General features: G+C 44.6%; 1 protein-coding gene and 1 pseudogene across 6 annotated transcripts in view; one reads left to right on the forward strand and one right to left on the reverse strand.

Annotated features, from left to right (window-relative positions):
- Nucleotides 1-21,851, reverse strand: part of LOC138794480 (EF-hand calcium-binding domain-containing protein 6-like) — an 80,479-nt gene that overhangs the window by 32,989 nt on the left and 25,639 nt on the right. For all 6 annotated transcript variants that reach the window (XM_069973133.1, XM_069973142.1, XM_069973125.1 and 3 more), the window contains 3 exons: nt 9,781-9,844; nt 7,499-7,647; nt 7,205-7,339 (listed from right to left, as the gene is read on the reverse strand). In XM_069973133.1, the coding sequence (XP_069829234.1) occupies nt 7,205-7,339; nt 7,499-7,647; nt 9,781-9,844 (348 nt within the window). The remainder of the gene's footprint in view (nt 1-7,204; nt 7,340-7,498; nt 7,648-9,780; nt 9,845-21,851) is intronic.
- On the forward strand, nt 13,459-15,570 carry LOC138794525 (polyadenylate-binding protein 1 pseudogene; annotated as a pseudogene).

A 21,851-nucleotide genomic window follows, 5' to 3' on the forward strand; every position in this document is an offset into this window, starting at 1 on the left:
AGTCATTATGTGGTGGTCACTCTATGGCGGTATCATTGGTCTGTATATAGTGTGTATATACAGTCATTATGCTGTGGTCACTTTATAGCAGTAATATTAGTCTGTAAAGAGTGTGTTTTTCGGTCATTATGTGGTGGTCATGCAGTGGTGATATTACTGGTCATTGCATGTGTGCTTTTTGTTCTGTAACAGTATGGCGGTAATATTGGTCTTTATATAGTGTGTATGTAGAGTCACTACGTGGTGGTCACACTATGGCGGTAATATTGGTCTGTATATAGTGTGTATATAGAGTCATTATGCAGTGGTCATGCAGTGGGGATATTATTGGTCTTTACATTTGTGCGTTTTCTTCAGTAACAGTATGAAGGTAATATTTGGTCCTGATATAACAATATTTTTTTTTAAAAACCAATGCATATAAATAGTTTTTGTGTGTGAGTCTTTTACGACACTAGCAGTAGTCCTGGCATGTAAGCTTCTGAACAGACTGACTGTGACTAAGGGCCCTAATACATGGACCCATACTTGTCTGAATCAGGCTGATATTGCTCCATGTAATAAGGAGAATGATCAGCTGAAGAGCCGATCATCGTACAGGTAGAGCGGCAAATGAGCGGCCAATGGCTGATGATCATGTCTATAAAATAACAAAGCTATTACTTACCTGATCACGTTCCCAGTGTCCTCAGGCCTTGTCTGTGGGATTCCCCGGTCAGCACAGCTGCAGCTCCAACTTCTGGTCCCATCTCTGAAGTAACAGGCCCTCAGCCCATCACTGGCCTGGTGGTGTCCTGTCTCGCCCAGTGATTAGCCTGTTACTTCAAAGAGGGGACCAGAAGTTGGAGCTGCAGCTGCAGTGACCAGAGTGCCACACAGACAAGGCCTGAGAACACTGAAGAACGTGATGAGGCTAGATTGGCGCTAACTTATCCAGAATATCTCGCCATGTAATACCCGAACCCGCCACGAGCAGTGGGTACCACTGACAAAAGTGACCTTAAATTGTTTCTAAAATATTTTAAGCATTTGGGGCCCCATCTTCAACTTTGCTCAGGGCCACATTTAGTCTAAAACCGGCCCTGCCCTTTCTTAAAGTCCCGGTCTCGTGCTCACCAAGAGATGAGTCCGACACCTATAGAGAATGACTGGGAGCAGTCATTCTCTATGGGCATCGGACTCATCTCTGGTGAGCGTGTGCAAGGCTTTCCACAGGGATTTCTCTGTGGCGTGACGGGGTCCGGGACCAAAACTTCGATGAAGGGGTAAGTATAAGGGGCTCAACCGGGGGTCGGGCGGGCTTCACCCCAGCAACTGGGGTGACAGGTTCCCTTTAAGGAGGCTGAATCTACTAATTAAGTGTCAACTATTCAGATAAATTATATATATATCTATAATGTTCATAACATAACTTTAGGACTACACTTGCCGATGTCGGGTGGGGCAGGAAAAAGGTTGCCCAGCCATTTCTACTTACACCCCTGTTCTGATAATTTTGCATGTATGATACAAATATAGCTACACATCAATTGTATTAATTTTACCTTTTACTTAGCGGGATATTATATAATGGAATGCAAGGTATAATTTACTGTAGCTGTGCCTTTATTTCTTAGGCGAAAAGCCACATGCTGCCCTGCACTTTACCAACCTCCAGTCAGTTTGAGCAGAAAATAAAAGGAATTAAACAAAGAAAAAAAAACATCAGATGAGGTGGCCCAATTAATAAAACACAGGTACCATAGAAGCACACCGCAGGAAGGAGATTTGTAGAACGAGATCTATAAAAATAAGAGCAACCGGTCGTCTTAGCAGACAAATTAGGGGATAACAGAGCAAAGTAGGACATCCCAAAAAAGCCTGTAAGGACTGATTTATGTACAAGCTGCAGATTCAGTACATCCTGTTTCTAAATTGCTGTATTAAAAAACATCTAGTCATCACGAATGAAAAACAATGCACGTTGGGCAGCAGATTCAGCAAGGATAAATACTATACATGAATCAATAGGCAGTAGGCATTAAGGGGATGCTGGATTAATTCCAGATATCATTTATAACAACTTTGCAGGATGAACAAAGGCTGAGATATACTTTACAATGGCTGGATCAAACAGCACTCCTTCAGTGTGATTGGCAGGCAGCACAGCTATATATAACCCTGTAATGAGATCTTGGACTGTACACTATAGTTACTGCTCTGTGCTGTGATTTTTATATTACAATATAAACTCCAGGCAATGATCTGCTATATTTCCATCTGGTTTCTATGATGAGAAACAATGTAAAGGTATTCAGTCTCTGTTTTGTATTGGTAACAAAATTGTTACAAAAGACAAAATTGAAAAGAAAATGTTTAAAAAAAAAAAAAATACAGCATTATACAGTATTAGGCCATGTTCACACAACATAAGTATTAATCACGGCCGTTGTTGCAAATCGTCAATAACGACTGTGATTAATACTTGAAGGGGTATTCCCCCCAAAATTATTTTTGCATTAATACATTGCCCACCCATAGCTTTCCATCTTTCCAATATCAATTTATTACGGATTCTGCACAGTTTTGCTGTTATCTAGGTACATTCACCCCCACCAAACACATAAAATCATCAAATCTCAGTCCAACCCGTCACCACTCCCTGCTCCTGGCCCCCACCCTCCGTGTCGGGGTCACGTGTCCTCCGACTCTTCAATGGGCTGGGTAATCGCTTCTAGCCTCACTGAAGCGAGGGAGGACACTGACGGCGGTGGCTGCTGTTAGAGAGGGAGACCGTGATCAGTGCAGCTGTCACTGTCTCCCTCTCTAACAGCAGGCACCCCCGTCACCCACACCATCTGTCCCACCCCAACCCCAGAGCACTGTTCCCCACTGACTGTGAATCCCCCCCCCCCCCTCGGCGCTCACCCGCCACCAGTACCCCCCGGCGCTTACCCACAGCAGTCATATCCCCCCCACCTGCGGCACTGACACCCCCCGGTGCGTCTCCAGCTCACCCACGGCCGTCAACCCTCCCCCGGCCAGTGCACAGTGCGGCCCGCCCTTCCCCCTGCTCACCCGCGGCACCGTGCACATTGCGCCCCCCCATCACCCCCCTCAACTCACCTCTGCTATTCCGCTGCCTCAACTCTGCAACCCCGCTGCCTCAACTATGATATTTCACTGCCTCAACTCTGATATTCTGCTGCCTCAACTCCGATATTCCGCGGCCTAAACTCTGATACTCCGCTGCCTCAACTCTGATACCCCGCTGCCTCAACTCTCCTATCACGCTGCCTCAACTCTCCTACCCCGCTGCCTCAACTCTCCTACCCCGCTCCCTCAACTCTCCTACCCCGCTGCCTCAACTCTCCTACCCCGCTGCCTCAACTCTGCTATTCCTCTGCTTTAACTCTGCTGCCTCAACTCTGCTATTCCGCTGACTCAACTTTATGAGTCAGCGGATTTATGTAGAGCAATGCGCCTCTACATAAATCTCCGGACTGTCGAAGCTGCGGGAACATTTTCAAGTCCGACGGATTCCAGAAAAGGCTGGACTTAATAAATGTCCCCCATAGTATACACTCCAGCCGGAATCCAGTCCGCTATTCATTAAATATTTGGCGCACAGACATTTTAGTGCACACAATGGAGAGTATGGCTCCAGCCGCACTCTCTATTGTGTGCAGCTTTGAATTGGGATGCGTGCGCACACTGATGCGCCCGCATCCCAATTCATCAAAAATGAAGATCAGTACCGGCCGGGATGATCTTCTCAACCACCGGCCATTCTAAGATCTGGCCAGGTCACAGAACGGCCAGTGTTTTACAATGTGTGAACATGGCATTAGTTGCATCAGGCTCAGTTTGTTTTGTTTATTTAGGCTATGTTCCCACACAGTATTTTTGCTCAGTATTTTTGTCAGTATTTTGCAACCACAAAAACAGGAGTGAATTGAAAACACGGGAGGCTATGTTCACACACTGCTGAAATTTAGTCAATGGCCGCTATCTGAATACAAATAAATAGCGTTATTTTAAAACAACGGTTGTTGTTTTGAAATAACAGTTGTTAATTGCTGTTAACCCCTAGACGACCCTGGATGTAGGGTTACGTCATGGAAGTCTGTCCCCAGACGACCCATGACGTAACTCTACGTCCTGGGTGTTTCTCCCGTTATGAAGCGCGCTCTGGAGCGGAGCGGGCTTCATAGAAAGTGGGGGCCGGCTGCAGTGAGTAATAACACGCTGCAGTGATCGCGCTGCCGCGTGTCATTAACCCCTTAAACGCCGCGATCGCAGCACCACTTGTACCTTCGGATAGCTGCTTTTAATCCAAGATCTGTCCTGGGGTCTGTTCGGCAGGTGATGCAGTTATTGTTTAACCCCTAGACGACCCAGGACGTAGAGTTACGTCATGGAAGTCTGTCACCAGACGACCCTGGACGTAACTCTACGTCTTGGGTGTTTCTCCGGCTATGAAGCGCGCTCCGGAGCAGAGCGCGCTTCACAGTAGGTAGGGGCCGGCTGCAATCAGCAGCCGGGACCTCACCGGTAATGACACGCTGCAGCGATCGCGATGCCGCGTGTCATTAACCCCTTAAACGCCGCGGGGGTGACTGCGGGGGTCCCGATCGTTGAAACGGACCGCCGGAGGTCTCTCACCTGCCTCCGTGCGGTCCGATCGTCGATCTGCTACACTGAGCCTGCACAGGCAGGCTCAATGAGCAGATCGCCGATAACACTGATCAATGCTGTGCCTATGGCATAGCAATCATCAGTGTAGAAATCAAAGTAGTGTATGTACAAGTCCCCCAAAGGGACTTCAAATGTGTAAAAAAAAAAAAAAAGTTCAAGACACTATTACACTACCCCAAAACCCCTCCCCCAATAAAAGTAGTAATAACCCCCCTATCCCATTATATAAATAAAACATATAAAAATAAATAAATAGATAAACATATAAGATATCGTACCGTGCGTAATTGTCCGATCGATAAAAATATAACAAGTGTCATTGTGATCGGTGAACGGTGTACACGAAAAGAGGGAAAAAAGTGAGCGGATTACCGATTTTATGTTACATTATATATTTAAAAAAATCAATAAAAAGTGATCAAAACGTCCAATCTTCACAAATATGGTATTAATAAAAACTAGAGATCATGGCGGAAAAAATTACACCCCATACAGCCCCGTAGGTGAAAAAATAAAACCGTTATAAGAGTCACAATAGGCCCATTTTATTAATATTTAATTGCCAAAAAAAAGTATTTCATAAAAAAATACATATATAACATTAGAGAATCTGTGTAACCTGCATATGGTTGTGTTCAGACAGACCTACAGAGTAATAGTATCATGTCGCTGTTACCATATAGTGCATTACGTAGACACAGGAACCCCCCAAACGTTACCATATTGCATTCTTTTTTACGATTTCACCTATTTATATCTTCATAAATAATATATTTGGAATTCCATCATACATGTTATGGTAAAATGAAAGACGCCATTACAAAGTACAACTATTCCTGTAAAAAACAAGCACTTACATGGCTTGTAGATAGAAAACTGAGAGTGCTCGAGCTCTTAGAAGGGGGGAGGGAAAAACGAAAACACTAAGATCAAAATTTGCGTGGTCCACTGGGTCATTTTGGGCCTGGTCCTCAAAGGGTTAAATGACGGCTATCCACGAAATTTCAACAGTGTGTGAATATAGCCTTTCTGTGTTTTCAATCCACTCCTGAGCAAAATACTGAGCAAAAATACTGCGTGGGAACAAAGCCTTAAAGGGGTTGTCCGGCGATAAAAAATTATTCACAGAATAACACACATTACAAAGTTATACAACTTTGTAATGTATGTTATGTCTGTGAATGGCCCCCTTCCCTGTGTTTCCCCCCACCCACGCTAGACCCGGAAGTGTGGTGCATTATACTCACCGCATCTCGTGTCGTCCACGGTCTCCGATCCTCAGCAGTGACGTCTTCTTCGGGAGGCCGGAGGATCTTCCCGAGTGGCGGCCACCCTCTGCAGCGTCATCCGAAGCTCAGCCGCGATTGGCTGAGCATAACTGTGCTCAGCCAATCGCGGCTGAGCAGCTGATGACGTGGCCGCGTCATCAGCCGCTCAGCCGCGATTGGCTGAGCACAGTTATGCTCAGCCAATCGCGGCTGAGCTTCGGATGACGCTGCAGAGGGCGGCTGGCACTCGGGAAGATCCGCCGGCCTCCCGAAGAAGACGTCACTGCTGAGGATCGGAGACCGTGGACGGCACGTGACAGGTAATGTATAGCGCACCACACTTCCGGGTACACGGGTGGGGGTGGTGGGACACGGGGAAGGGGGCCATTCACAGACATAACATACATTACAAAGTTGTATAACTTTGTAATGTGTGTTATTCTGTGAATAATTTTTTATCGCCGGACAACCCCTTTAATCAAAAATTGACCAGTGCTTTCTATTGGAAAAACATTTTTTTTTTTTTTTTAACTAAAGGCCCTTTTACACAGGCCAATTATGGCATTCCTATAAACGCTCATTCCCCCGATAATCAGCCCATGTAAACAGGCCAGTGATCAGCCAACAAGAGGGGCAATGCCCATTCGTTGGCTGACTGGATCTTTTATGCGGCTGTAAAAATTATTGTTACTGGCTGCACATCTCTCTGTGTAAACAGGAGATGTACAGCTGATAAGATATTTGAATGGCCATACAAACAGTATGTTCACACAACGTTTTTTCAGCTCCGTTTAAAATGACGTCCGTCATTTTAAGTTTAAAAAACGGACGTCATTTAGCAGTCTGGCCTCTCCTGGTGTTTGTACATTAATCTAGTTTGGATTACTAATTGGCCTTTGGGTGTGGCTTAATTGAAAAGCCCATTGAATTTAATGGTAAAAACGGAAAAAGAACGGTGACAAAAGAAAAACTGTGTGTGAACAACTAATAAAAAACGTCTGCTGTTTGCAAAAGACGTCCGCACCTGTCAAAAGAGTATGTTAATGTATACGACTGTGTACTGGCAGAGTCCCAATTCATTTTAATGGCCAAGATGTAGTCAGCTAGTGACGTAACAGAAAAAGAAAGCAGTAAATTCTGCTCATTGCATAATACTGTTGTTCAGGTAAAGTACATAGTAATATACTGAGGTACTAATACAGGGATAAACAATGTGTTCTACATGTATATTTTGAAATTGCTTTAGAATAGTACTTTACCTTGTCCACATATTCAGAAGCTCCTCCTCATTGAACATTACGCCCATACACTTCAAAGCCGTGGTAAATTGCTCTAATGTGATCATTCCAGATGCACAAAGACAACATGGAGGGAGGAATTTTTCAAGGGATTCACTGGTAGAAAGTGCCATAAGACAAAAGTTACAATACAGTTATATAATATAGAAATAACGCTTTGTACACAGTACTAAAATATATTTCTATATTTCACTGATGAAATCACTACATTTTTCTAGCAATCCAGGTGTACAAACATGCAAGACTGAGAATTACCTCTTGCTTGCTTCCTCTCCCAGTGTTCTCCATGCTCTGTCATTGTCACCATTTTGGCTGTCGTCTGTTGCAGCTGTACACTTTGGTTTTTCTACATTTCTCTGCAGATGTTTAGCTGTATTGGGCTTTATCCATTCTGTGTTATGGACCTAAATAAAAATAACTAGTGAGAGATCTACAGAAAAAACGTAAATGCAACAAGACAATTATTCCCAATATTCTTCTTCCTTCTTCTATCTCAAACTCAAGAGTTCAGCATATGAAACAAAAAACATTATAAAAATGTCCTATTACTATCATATTACAATTAGATGATTATAAATGAATTGTAAGTAAGCAAAAACCATGTACCGCAGGAGTAAAATGCTCAGTTGTTGTCCGTCACATAACAGAAAAACCAGCAGGACATACAGCAGCTGATAAGTACTGGACTGTATGAATTTCTGTATGAATTTCTGAAACCAGCTGATTTGAAAACACCTTTGTTTTTCTGAAATATACCTTTTAATCAGTGATTGGCAGAGAGGGCAGGTCCTGCTGAGACATTGGGCTAAGGATTGGAAGGTGCTGGAATTGAAGCAGCAGGGGACCACAGAGTTGAGTTTTTTATTTTTACCACACCACCAGCCATATATCAACATTTTTATGACCTCAGATAACCCCTTTAATGCTTTAACGTCACACCAAGACACTTTGGACAATTGTATGCTTCCAACCTTGTGGGGACAGTTTGGGTTTGGCCCTTTTCTGTTCCAGTATGACTGTGCCTCAGTGCACCATGCAAGTTCCATAAAGGATGGGTTGGGTGGAAGAACTTGACTGGCCTGCACAGACCTATGACTTCGGCCCCACTGAACACCTTTGGAATGAACCTAAGCAGAGATTGGAAGCAAGCTCCTTGCATCCAATAGTAATAACTGACTTCTGGGAATGGGCATATTAATGTCTATGGATTTAGAATGGGACGTCCCAAAAGCTCCTGTAGGTGAAATGTGTAGGAGGCCCATTACTTTTGTCCATTTTGTATACATGTGCACTGCCTAGTTGAGTGCAGACACAAACTTTACACAAAGGGACTTACAAGAGAAAACATAGGTTGCATTGTAGTTTTCTGCAATTTATTTTAACGTGTCCCTGTTGTTAATTTTTTTTTGCAGAAATCAATAGTACAGGCGATTTTAAGAAACTTTGTAATTGAGTTTATTAGCCGAAAAATGCATTTTTATCATGAAAAAGCAGTTTGAAGCTCTCCCCCCTGTCTTCATTGTTCTCTCTCAAGAGGGGAGGAGTAGAGGGAGATGAGGCACCAATACAGGACAACAAAGAGTTAATTTACAGCTACATCACCAGGCTCTCTCCTCTGATGTCAGCACTGACCTTTCTGACCTCTGAATAGGGGCTTTCAGCGGCTCCCTGCTGTGTAATCCTTTGTTCTCTGCTCTCCCCCTCCCCTCTCTATAGAACAGACAGGATCTGACTGATGTAAAACAGTCGAGATTTCCTGATAATGAGCAGGGGATGACAGAAAGGAGAGTAGGGGGGACTTGGGAAAAGGTTTTTTAAATGCAGATAATGGCATATCTGCCTAATAAACCCAATTAAAAAGTTTCTTAAAATCGCCTGTACTGTTGATTTCTGCAAAAAAAAAATTGAACGACAGTGACTCTTTACCAAATGAAAACTAGTATTCTTGGTCGTGCACTGCATGGCTGTAATAAACCATTGTGGGTAGCTGAGAGCAGGTCAAAGTCTGTGATTTATAGACTGGCCCAAGTGATGGTTCAAAGAAAAAACATTTGTTCACAATTGATTTCTTCCTTCTTCTTAAAGAGACTCTGTCAGTAGGATTATGGTGTCCTATCTCAAAGAAGCAGTGACAGAGAAGCTGAATAGAATGATGTATCGCTTACATTGTTTTGTGCAGCTGATCCAGAGATATCCTCATAAATACAATGGAATCTCCATTATGTGCATGAGCCCAGTAGTCCTCAATATTCAGCTGTTCCACCCAACAGCTGCTGATTGGCAGTTATCTATCCATGCCGTGTATAGACAGTCACCTGTCAATCAGCAGCTGAGGGTCGGGGAGAGAGGTGTGGCAAGAATCCTATTCTCCTGCATATCAGGAGGACAGTGGACCAGAATTATTCAAGTAATACACCGATCTGTTCAGCATTTCTGTAACTTGTTTATGCTGCCCTCATTTAAGGCGGCATAAACCTAGTGACAGATTCCCTTTAACAAAGAAACCAGTTATACAGATCACTCATTGCTGCTCTTACCTTATCCTGGAAACAAACTCTGAAATCCTCAAATGAAATGCTAGATTTTCCAAATAAATTCAATCTGTAATAACAATATACAATGACAGTTTATAGCAGAGTGTACATAAACAGATGTTCCTGGGATTATTATGGGGAATCTGATATAACACATCAAAATCCTATAAGATATGGTTTTCAACCAATGAAAGCAGAAACCTTCCTACCACCCCCCGTGCATGACCGTCCCGGCCGGCATGCTCTGCTAATATTTATTAGGAGGGACAGGCCAATTAGTGACAGTAGTCCCGCCCCAGTTCACCAAAATGACTTATTAGCATAGGGATTAAACTCCCAATATCATGGAAATGGTGCCAAGGATAAAGGTAAAAAACTTACCTTCATTCTCAGTACCCCGAGCACTTTAGGGAGATATCAGCAGAAAGATACTTCTAACCTGCTGAGTGTTTCCCTTTAAATGCCTTTATATGCTATACAGAAGAAACTCAGGTGCCTTGACCTTTGCCTGCAAAATGTCCACTGGCAGCCTTGCATTGGCTTCAGTGGAAAGATGGCTGCACTTGCATTAGGTAGTCTATGACAGTGATGAAAAGAAGTGCTCCATAAAACTTCTCCCCAATGTGGCTGTCCACCAGAAAATGAGCTAGAGATAGGGGTCTCTTGTTATAGCAATACACGGGAGAGCTCTTAGTCTGAACCCTATTGATGAATCCAATGTTACACGTGTGCATTTTGATGTATGGTTGGTTCTTATTTGCCTTGCTTGTGGTTGTACTGTAAAGATTTTAAAGGGGTACTCCAGCAAAAATGTGTTTTTCAGTTCAACTGGTGCCAAAAAGAGCCAGATTTGTAATTTACTTCTATTGAAATATCTCCAGTCTTCCAGTACTTATTAGCTGCTGTATGTCCCACAGGAAGTGGTGGTATTCTTCATTGTTTGTCACACTGCTCTCTGCTGCCACCTCTGTCTGTAAAAAGAACTATCCAGAGCAGTAGAAAATCCCCACAGAAAACCTCTTCTGCTCTGCAGACTGGGAAGAATATACCATTCCCGCAGGACACTCAGCAGCTGATAAGTACTTTTTTTTAAAGAAGTAAATTACAAACCTAAGGCACATTTTGGCCCCAGTTGATTTGATGAAAAATATGGAGTACACCTTTAAAGAAGGTATAGCAGCTGCAGGGGTGGGAACAACTAGGCACAATTTTTAATCAGTCTAATAAAACAATCTGTACTTATTGCTGATAGTAACCAATCACAGCACAGCTTTCATATGGTGTATCCACGCTGGATCCATTGAGTTCAATTAAATAAAAGCAGTACTAGTGACTTTGGAGCTAATTTATCAGGCAGTATTACAAGTAAGAATGTGCTTGGTTTCCTGTAGTAACCTGTCACAGCTCACTCTTTAAGGCCAGGTTCACACACACAGTATGACAACGGCCTGTGACAAGGAATCCTGCCCGTAGTGTGTATACAGGGTGTATACACTCTGGCCAGGATTCCATTACAATCAATGCAGTGTATTTTTTCATTAAATAACGGACGGTTTTAAAACGACCATTATTAAATGAAAAAAATATGTTGTGTGAACTTTAATATGTATTAACTCTGCTAAGATAAAAGCTGAGCTTTGATCGGTTGCTATGGGCAACAAGGAACTTTCCAACTATAAGATTTCTTGATAAGAGTATACTTTTGTTTTGCAGTAAAACCAAGGCCACCTGGGCTTTGGCTATTGATAAACAAGCAGTATTCCCATCATGGTGGTTGTGCTATAGCTTATGGCCTAGCATGAGGCACAAATACAGGCTCTGTAGTAGTTCCCTATTGATTACATAGGATAGTTATACTTCCATATATAGCATAGTTACTTCCATATCACCATGTAACAATATCATCCCATTGTGGACCCTAGTGCAGGTTTGCCCCTATAAGTTTAATTCTATACAAAGTGCTCCAGGTCTGGTGTCTATCAGTGATAGATAGCTACTGTATGTTTGTAGCCATATAATCTGTGCTGCCATGTTTTGGATAGATCATTTAGTTTGCATCAGTTTTCCTATGATTTCTGTATAGATTTAATATTCATATATTCATATATTTCTACTTCCTCAGGCATGTCTTCCTCATATGACATGTCATCATCAGTATAGAGTTAGCTATGTACTTTTCATATTTGCAGATACTTTATGAGATGGTTTTCCCTTAATAGCAGTGTTTTACTTAAGAAGTCTTAGAGCATTAATAGGGATTTCATAGGGAGACGTTACCCAGGATTATTGCTGGCTTGCCTTATTAAAGGTGGTTCACAAAAATTTTTTTTTTATTTTGGATCAACTGGTCCTAACAAGGCCCAGGGATCTGTAATTTACTTCTATTAAAAATCTCCAGTCTTCCAGTACTTATCAGCTGCTGTTTGTCCTGCAGAAAGTGGTGTATTCTTTCCAGTCTGACACAGTGCTCTCTGCTGTGGAGAGCAGTAGCAAATCCACATCTTTTTTTTTTTTAATAGAAGTTACAAATCTCTGGCACTTTTTGGTGAACTACTCCTTTTTTAAACCGAAAAAGTCCATACTTACCTGCTGCAAGGATGCAGTACTGTAGTCTACTAGTGTTGGCTCTCTCACACTCTGGGGGAGGCAGAAAGCTTTTGCCTCCGGTCCCAAAAATGATTGGAAGTTTGGGATGCCAATGTGCTCCTCCCCCTAAAACTGGGCAGGCGCAGCACTGGGCTGAGAGGGCCCAGGAGCAGGAGGCCCGTGTGCTGATGATGGCAAGGGGGCCTCTGCCTGTGTGAATATCTTTGCTACTGCATCTAGCTGCACTATTTATGGGGGCACTCTTTGACTGGCACAGTTCTCTCTCTGGCTGGCACTGTGCAGGCCTGGACAACAGCTTGCACTATAGAGGTCCCTCTCTGGTCTGCACTGTAGACTCTTCTATTTTAGCTTGTATTAGGCTTGCACCATGCAGGCCTGGATAGTAGCTTGCAATATAGGGTTCCTCTCTGGCCTTCACTGTGGACACTTGCATTCTAGTTGCATTACTCACTATGGGCCCTTCTCTGGCTAGCACTGTGTACTCTTGTATGCTAGCTTGTATTACTCACTATGGGCTCCCTCTCTGGCCTGCACTGTGTACCCTTGTATTCTAGCTTGTATTACTCACTATGGGCTCCCTCTCTGGCCTGCACTGTGTACCCTTGTATTCTAGCTTGTATTACTCACTATGGGCCCTTCTCTGGCCTGCACTGTGTACCCTTGTATTCTAGCTTGTATTACTCACTATGGGCTCCCTCTCTGGCCTGCACTGTGTACCCTTGTATTCTAGCTTGTATTACTCACTATGGGCTCCCTCTCTGGCCTGCACTGTGTACTCTTGTATTCTAGCTTGTATTACTCACTATGGGCTCCCTCTCTGGCCTGCACTGTGTACCCTTGTATTCTAGCTTGTATTACTCACTATGGGCTCCCTCTCTGGCCTGCACTGTACTGCCTGGACCCTGGTGTATTAGCTGCCCGGGTAAATCCAGACGGACATTAGACAGGTGAGTCTTCTGACAAGGAGAGACATACACCAGCAATACCCACGGCTAAGGGCCACGTGACCGCAATAGATACAAAATTATTAAATAAAGTTTCATTAAAAAAAAAAAAACATGAACTTCGCTCGCGCTGTCTGCAGCACCTCAGGACACTGTACGTTACGGCCGTTGCCGCCCCCCCGCGCTGTGCGCAGATGAAGGAGGAGGAGAGTAAGGTCACAGCGCCCGCCCAGAGGAGCCCGCACACCAGTCGTTATCCCCACCGACATCTTTACTCACCGCCCGCAGCAGCAGTATGGCCTCCGAGCAGCGCAGAGCGTCAGTCACGTCTCTGTACATAGCGAACCTGCACCCGGACGTGTCCGAGGTCATGTTGTATGAGAAGTTCCGCCCCGCCGGACCCATCCTGTCCATCCGAGTGTGCAGAGACCCGGTCACCCGGCGGTCCTACGGCTACGCCTACATTAACTTCCAGTGTGCAGTGGACGCCCAGCGGGTGGTGGACACCATGAACTATGACGTGCTGTGTGGCAGGCCTCTGCGCATTATGTGGTCAGTGCACGACCCCTCCCTGTATAAGAGCGGGGTGTTCATCAGGAACCTGGCCAGCACCATTACCAATGATTCCCTGCATGAGGCCTTCTCTGCCTATGGCAAAATCCTGTGTGTCAAGGTGAATGGGGATGAGTGGGGATCGGGATTTGTCCACTTTGAGAGCCCTGAGGCCGCACAGGAAGCCATAGAGAAGATGAACGGCAGCTTCTTAAAGGATTGCAAAATATCCGTCACCGCCTTCAAATCGCGCAGTAAGCGGATGCTGGAGTCTACTGCCAGGACCTCCAAGGAGTTCACTAACATATATATCAAGAACTTTGGAGAAGAAATGGATGAGCGGCAGCTCAAGGAACTGTTTGACGGATATGGCCCCTTGCTTAGCGTCAAAGTCATGACCGATGAGTTGGGGAAGTCAAAGGGCTTTGGCTTTATCAACTTTGAGAAACCCCAAGATGCACAGAAAGCTGTAGAAGAAATGAATGGCACGGACATGAATGGCAATAATATTTACGTGGGCCGAGCGCAGAAGAGGGTCGAGAGACAACAGGAGCTGAAGAGAAGGTTCGAACAACAGAAGAAGGAAAGAATCGCCAGATCCCAGGGCGCCAATCTCTATGTCAAAAATTTGCACCTTGGCATTGATGACGACAGGCTACAAAAAGAGTTCTCAGTGTTTGGTACCATTACCAGTGCCAAGGTCATGATGGAAGACGGCCGCAGCAAAGGATTTGGTTTTGTGTGCTTTTCCTCTCCGCTGGAGGCAACCAGAGCCCTCAAAGAAATGAATGGGAAGATTCTCGCTATGAAACCCCTGTATGTTTCCCTGGCACAGCGCAAGGAAGAACGTAAAACACTTCTAACAGACCAGTATATGGAGAGGTTGGCCATGGGTAGAGTGGCACTAAACATAGGCAGCCCTTATCAGTTACCCCCATTCAGCACCATGGCATTTCCCTCATCATCTCAGATCCATGCTTCATATTATAAAAGTAGACAGATTAGGCCAAATCCACCCTGGAAATCACAGAACAATAGACTTTCACCAATTCAGAATATGCCAGGGGGGATCCAAGCTTCTGCACCACGACCATCATTTGCCACAATAAAATCAGCTGACCGTGGTGTACTCTCATCACCCCAAACAATGGGAGTGCTACCTGCAGGCTCCACAGCTACGAGTCCCTCAGTCTGTCAGTATAAGTATAATGCTGGTGCCCGTAACCTTCAGCAAAACCTTAATAATCCACAACGTGTCTCTGTGCAGCCGGCTGCAGTCCACGTGCAGGAACAGGGGCCCCTCACTCCCACTATGTTGTCCTCAGCCTCTCCAGAGGAACAGAAAGACATGCTAGGGGAGCACCTCTATCCTCTGGTTCATGCCCTACAACCTACAATGTCAGCTAAACTTACAGGAATGTTGCTGGAGCTGGATAATTCTGAATTGCTCCACCTGCTTGAGTCACCAGAATCTCTCCGTGCCATGGTGGATGAAGCTGTCCACGTACTGCAATCCCATTGGGCTAAGGAAGCAGGAGCTGTTTAAAAGCCTGAGAAGTTACAAGGACTTCAAAGAGTCAAGATATGGGAAAGTTAAAGAAATGTTTTTTTGAAGTTTAGTTTTATTTCCAAAGAGCTTCATTTGCATGATGACTGTCTATTAAAGTCTTCATGATAATTTTATACAGTAGTATTTGGCCTGTGTACTATGCTTACTCTTTCTATGCAGTTGTTCTCCCACAACTATAGTAAAACCAATCACATATTTGCTGGAAAACTTTTGTAGTGTTAGGTTGAGTTCAGACCTGGCATACAGTATATATAGGAAATAGCAGTACACTGCCCCGTCAGAACCCTCTCCACATTTAGTGAATATTATCTGTAGGAAAATCTTAAATGTGCGTTTTTATGTTTCAGATCTAATGCATGCTCATTATGTTACAGAAAAGCCATTGATTCTTACCACAGATTTTTCCCCTATGTATATGGGTTAATCTGCACATAACACAGGCAGATTTTACTGCGGTATCACTGTGGATGCAGATTGTTGGCCATGGGGGCACAGTTCAGTGGAGGGGAATTACATAATTAACCCTTTCAGGACCTTAAAGTGCCTGTGGATATGTTCCTATTGCGCACAGGGCACTGAGGATGAATGTATGCCTCTTACCTTCATCCTCAGTGTAGTTTCTGTGCTCTTTTAAAGGGAACCAATCACCCCGAAAATCAATGTAAAGATAAGGATATGTGCTGATAGATCACCCAGCACACTTCCCAAATATGCCCCTGTAACCTCTGTGCCCCCCTCAATGAGACAGTAATCTTACTTTCTTCTTGTCACGCGCTGTATGTAAATTTTTGCTAACTAGTCCGGGTGGGCGTATGTAGTCCTGGTGGGCGTATGTAGTCACGGTCCGTGGGCGTATCTACTCACGGTCCGGGGGCGTATGTAGTCGCGGTCTTCGGCTGTAATCACGCCCAGAGGGGCGTGATTCGGCGGCTTGCGGTCCAGTGACGTCATCCGGCGGCTTGCGTTCCGCGTCGCGGCCGCGCTGACGTGTTCGGGAACCCGCGCATGCGCAGTACGTCAGCGTCGTCTCCCGCCGTACTGCGCATGCGCGGGTTCCCGAACACGTCGGCGCGGCCGCGACGCGGAACGCAAGCCGCCGGATGACGTCACTGGACCGCAAGCCGCCGAATCACGCCCCTCTGGGCGTGATTACAGCCGAAGACCGCGACTACATACGCCCCCGGACCGTGAGTAGATACGCCCACGGACCGTGACTACATACGCCCACCAGGACTACATACGCCCACCCGGACTAGTTAGCAAAAATTTACATACAGCGCGTGACAAGAAGAAAGTAAGATTACTGTCTCATTGAGGGGGGCACAGAGGTTACAGGGGCATATTTGGGAAGTGTGCTGGGTGATCTATCAGCACATATCCTTATCTTTACATTGATTTTCGGGGTGATTGGTTCCCTTTAATGTAATCCTGTGTCCGGTAAGGCCATTTAGAGTACTGCCCCACCACCAGAGCACTGATCTGCCTTGGCCGGTCAGCCCCTTCTAATGAGTGTAGCGGGTTTGGGTCAGCACACTAGGGATGGGGCAGTGCTCCAAAGGGTCCCCGAGCCTTACCTGACACAGGATTACATTAAAACTGCGTGGGAACAGTGCTGAAGATGAAAGTAAGAGACATGCCTTTCTCCTTGGCACCCCATGCCCACTAGGGCGCTATCAGCAGGTTAGATTTGTCTAACCTGCTGATAGTTCCCCTTTAAGAACCAGAGCCCATTTTTAAAATCTGACCTGTCTCACTTTATGCCGTTATAGCTCCATAATGCTAAAACTTATCCATGCAATTCTGAGGTTTTGTACTTGAGGGGTAAATTTTGGCCGATAGTCGTACAATTTTCTTGTAAAAAATGCCTTAAAGTGTCACTGTCGTGAAATTTTTTTTTGCAGAAATCAATAGTCCAGGCGATTTTAAGAAACTTTGTAATTGGGTTTATTATCCGAAAAATGCATTTTTATCATGAAAAAGCAGTTTGAAGCTCTCCCCCCTGTCTTCATTGTTCTCCTATGGAGAGGGCTAAAGAAAAGACCAAAACAGGACAACAAAGAGTTAATCTACAAATCCCTCACGGGATATCTCTTGTGACAGTCACCAGTGACCTGTCTGAGCTCGGATTACAGCTCCGTGCCTGTAATCCTCTGTTATCTGCTTTCTGCTGCCGGCTAAATCCCTCCTTCCTCCTCCCCCCTCCCCTCTCCCTAGAGCAGACAGGGGACGACTCCTGCAACAAGTCACAATTTTCAGATTTTTCAGAGTGGATGAAAAAGAGGAAGGAGGGGGGGACCTGGGAAAAGGCTTTTTACATGCATATAATGGCAGATTTGGCTAATAAACCCAATTACAAAGTTTCTTAAAATCGCCTGGACTATTGATTTCTGCAAAAAAAAAAAAAATAAGACAGTGACTCTTTAACTTTATGAAAAAAAATTACTAAATTTGCATTTTTCTATCTCGAAATTTTCTGTGGTCACTATGCGGGTTTATTCACCATTATTTTTAGCAGCGTGGTACCGCCTGTGGCAGTACTAAATATGTGTATTTTTTTTTTCTACATTTATTATTGCATTGGGCACTATTGGAACAATGCGTGCACTGAACTTATATTTTGTCTTTTTAGTTACTTTTTTCTTTACTTTACTGTCTCATCATAGGGACTTCACTGTCTGATTGCCTGATGACTAGGGATGAGCGAACCGGCTGAGGTTCGGGTTCGTATGAACCTGAACTATCGGCTTCTGAGTCCCACTGTCTGCCCGCTCTATGGAGAGGGTGGATACAGCCTGAGGACCGCCTAGAAAACTGGGATACAGCCTATGGCTATGGCTGTATCACAGTTTTCCAGGCGGTCCTCAGGCTGTATCCAACCTCTCCATGGAGCGGGAAGACAGCAGGAATGAGAAGCCGATAGTTCAGGTTCGTATGAACCCGAACCTCAGCCGGTTCGCTCATCCCTAGTCATCAGGCAATCAGACAGTGAAGCCAGTTTCTCATCCCTACTGATGACAAGCACGTTACATTGCAATGCTGATCTTAATTGCACTGTAATGTGCCTGCCATAGGCACTGCTGATCAGCCACTGTAGCTATGACACTGGAGGCCTCAGCGAGGTTGATCGATTTGCTCAGCCCCGATAGTGAATAGAGGGAGATTTCCTACTCTGTTCTGCCCTTTAGATGCTGTGATCAACAGGCGTCCGACATGTCTCCTATGCATCTGAGTGTGCCAACCTGGAGAGGGGGGACATCACTGTGCAGGAGATCCAGGTCACCATAAATGCCCACCGGGGGGGGCGGCCTATCTAGCTGCCGCCAACCGGCTTCTGTAACCTTGGTGCCTGAACACCTCAATAGCAGTCAGATGAACAGCAGTTCAGCTGACAGTTATCTCCCCTGATTTTGTTCAGTTACTAAACAATGTTTGAGTACTGAACAAAACTTCAGGGGGAGTGATTGAATACTGAAGTGTTCGAACACAGAGGGGTTTGGGAACCGAGGTATTACTGTATAAGCTAACGGATCTCTCATATATTTCGTAAAAGATGTCTTAGGCTGGGTTCACACTATGTATATTTGAGGCTGTATTTGGTCCTCATGTCAGGTCCTCATAGCAACCAAAACCAGGAGTGGATTGAAAACACAGAAAGGATCTGTTCACACAATGTTGAAATTGAGTGGATGGCCGCCATATAACAGTAAATAACGGCCATTATTTCAATACCACAGCCGTTGTTTTAAAATAACAGCAAATATTTGCCATTAAATGATGGCCATCCACTCAATTACAACATTATGTGAACAGAGCCTTTCTGTGTTTTCAATCCACTCCTGGTTTTGGTTGCTATACAGCCTCACAAATACAGCCTCAAATATACATAGTGTGAACCTAGCCTTAAAGTGTACCTATCATTTTAACAAACATCTGACATGTCAGAAGTTTGTATCGGTCGGGGTCCGGGTGTTGAGAACCCCACTGATCGGTAGAATGAAGGGGCAAGCATGCAGCAGCGCGCGCTCTGCCACTTTATTTCTGTCTCATTGCTAAAGCAGCAGTGGACAAAATTATAATGGGAGCCTATGGAACTTACAATAGATATGCCTAAAGTGACACATAAAGTTCCATAGGGCCCCATTATAATACCATCCAGCGCTACTTTGCCCCTTCATTCTACTGTTCTAAGAACCTGGACCCCAAACAATACAGACCTCTGACATGTCACTAGGACTTGTCAGAAGTTTGTTAAAATGATAGGTACGCTTTAACCTAAAACCAACCAAAAAAGCAACTGTTGTATAACTTATTACGACTGCATCAAGCACTGTAGATGACTGATACACACAAACTTTTTATTTTCAGTTCTAGTGATGTCCCAGACTTGCATCCTGCTGCTTCCTGCACATGCAATATTCTCCAGAGAAGCAGAGGAGAGTGCACCTCGCTTAGTTACACATGGTTACTGAAGTGAGGTGTGCTTCATTGTGCATGTGCCAGAAACTGTGGGATGCCAGTCTGTGACTTTGCTCGCAGTGAGTAAAACTTAAAATACAATATGATAGCAGAACTAAATAGCATTGTCTGTTGTGCCAATAAATCTCAATAAGTTGATTGATTTGGCCCGTTGCTGACTATGGTCCATTTAAGTGAATGGGCCCACTACATTGTACCATGGTATATGTCATCATTTTTTTGATATGATGCCACCCTATACCTTGGTTGCATTGCATTAACACAATGTTAACCAGGCCTTAGGCTGTGTTCACACATGACATCGTTTATGCATTTTTCATGCATAGCAAAATTGTACTGTTTTGGCTGTGATTTAAAGGGAACCAATCACCCAGAAAATCAATGTAAAGACAAGGATATGTGCTGATAGATCACCCAGCACACTTCCCAAATATGCCCCTGTAACCTCTGTGCCCCCCTCAATTAGACAGTAATCTTACTTTGTTCAGGTCACGCGCTGTATGTAAATTTTTGCTAAGTAGTCCTGGTGGGCGTATGTAGTCCTGGTGGGCGTATGTAGTCAGCGTCGTCTCCCGCCGTACTGCGCATGCGCGGGTTCCCGAACACGTCGGCGCGGCCGCGACGCGGAACGCAAGCCGCCGGATGACGTCACTGGACCGCAAGCCTCCGAATCACGCCCCTCTGGGCGTGATTACAGCCCCGGACCGTGACTAGATACGCCCACCAGGACTACATACGCCCACCAGGACTACTTAGCAAAAATTTACATACAGCGCGTGACCTGAACAAAGTAAGATTACTGTCTAATTGAGGGGGGCACAGAGGTTACAGGGGCATATTTGGGAAGTGTGCTGGGTGATCTATCAGCACATATCCTTGTCTTTACATTGATTTTCTGGGTGATTGGTTCCCTTTAAAAAATGCATATGTGTGAACCCAGCCTTAGGGTTTCCATTAGGGTGTGATCAGGTTTTGTTCAGGTGAGCAGAGAGAGAGAGTACCAGGCTTGGTTCACACACATCTATAGTTTATCAGTTATTACATAGCAAGGCCGCACCTGATTTACTATAAATCACTGCCATTTTGTGATGCGTGGTACATATTGGTGCATGGTTTTCACAGATGAAACATTTGACATTTAAAAATTTCATAACAAATCCAAAATGTACAGATTTGAATAAATCGTAAGTGGTTTTGCTGTGGTATGCTAGCAGCAAGCGAATCCGACCTAGAGAACAGATGCAACTTCTCTTTTGGATCCACTCCTAGTTTTAGCTTTGAAAACTGCACAAAGTGGACCAGATTTATCTGTCGCAGTCAGTGATTGGCTGAGCGAGTTGTAAGCCCCAAGTATGTCTTGGAAGTGAAGGCGGGATCATGTCTGGGGGACACCAGGGACCTGTAGGAGGTCACAGAGGAAGTGCAGAGAGGTAAGCTTAGCTTCTTTATTGTTGTACTATATGCAATAATACCTATGTTCTCAAACACAATCGGTTCTGGAAGGCTGTTCCAGAACTGAGCAGCTTGAGAACCAAGCTGTGTCTTCCCATAGGGAAGAATGTAAATGTGTTTAATTGTTTTTTTACACTCGGTGGGTCAGGTGCAGAGCTCCCAGCCCACAGAGTGTAAAGAGTTAAGTGGTGATGCAATAGTGGTGCTGTCTGGAAGAAAGTGGCCATGCTTTTCTAGTGCTGGATAACCCCCTTAAATTACAGTTTAAAGTGACACTGTCACCCCCTTTTTGCATTATGAGTTCTCTACACAGGTGTAAAGGGTAAATTTTGCAGTTTTCATACCTTATTTTATATCATACGTCATGGTGCTTGTTCCAGTAAAAAATGATCTTTTATCATCTGTGGATTGGGCTACTTGGGCAGGGATTTACGGCAGCATCATTTAGCCCCGCCCACATTGTCACTGTAGGC

The sequence above is a fragment of the Dendropsophus ebraccatus genome, chromosome 1, assembly GCF_027789765.1.
Source record: "Dendropsophus ebraccatus isolate aDenEbr1 chromosome 1, aDenEbr1.pat, whole genome shotgun sequence".
NCBI classification, from domain to species: Eukaryota; Metazoa; Chordata; class Amphibia; order Anura; family Hylidae; genus Dendropsophus; species Dendropsophus ebraccatus.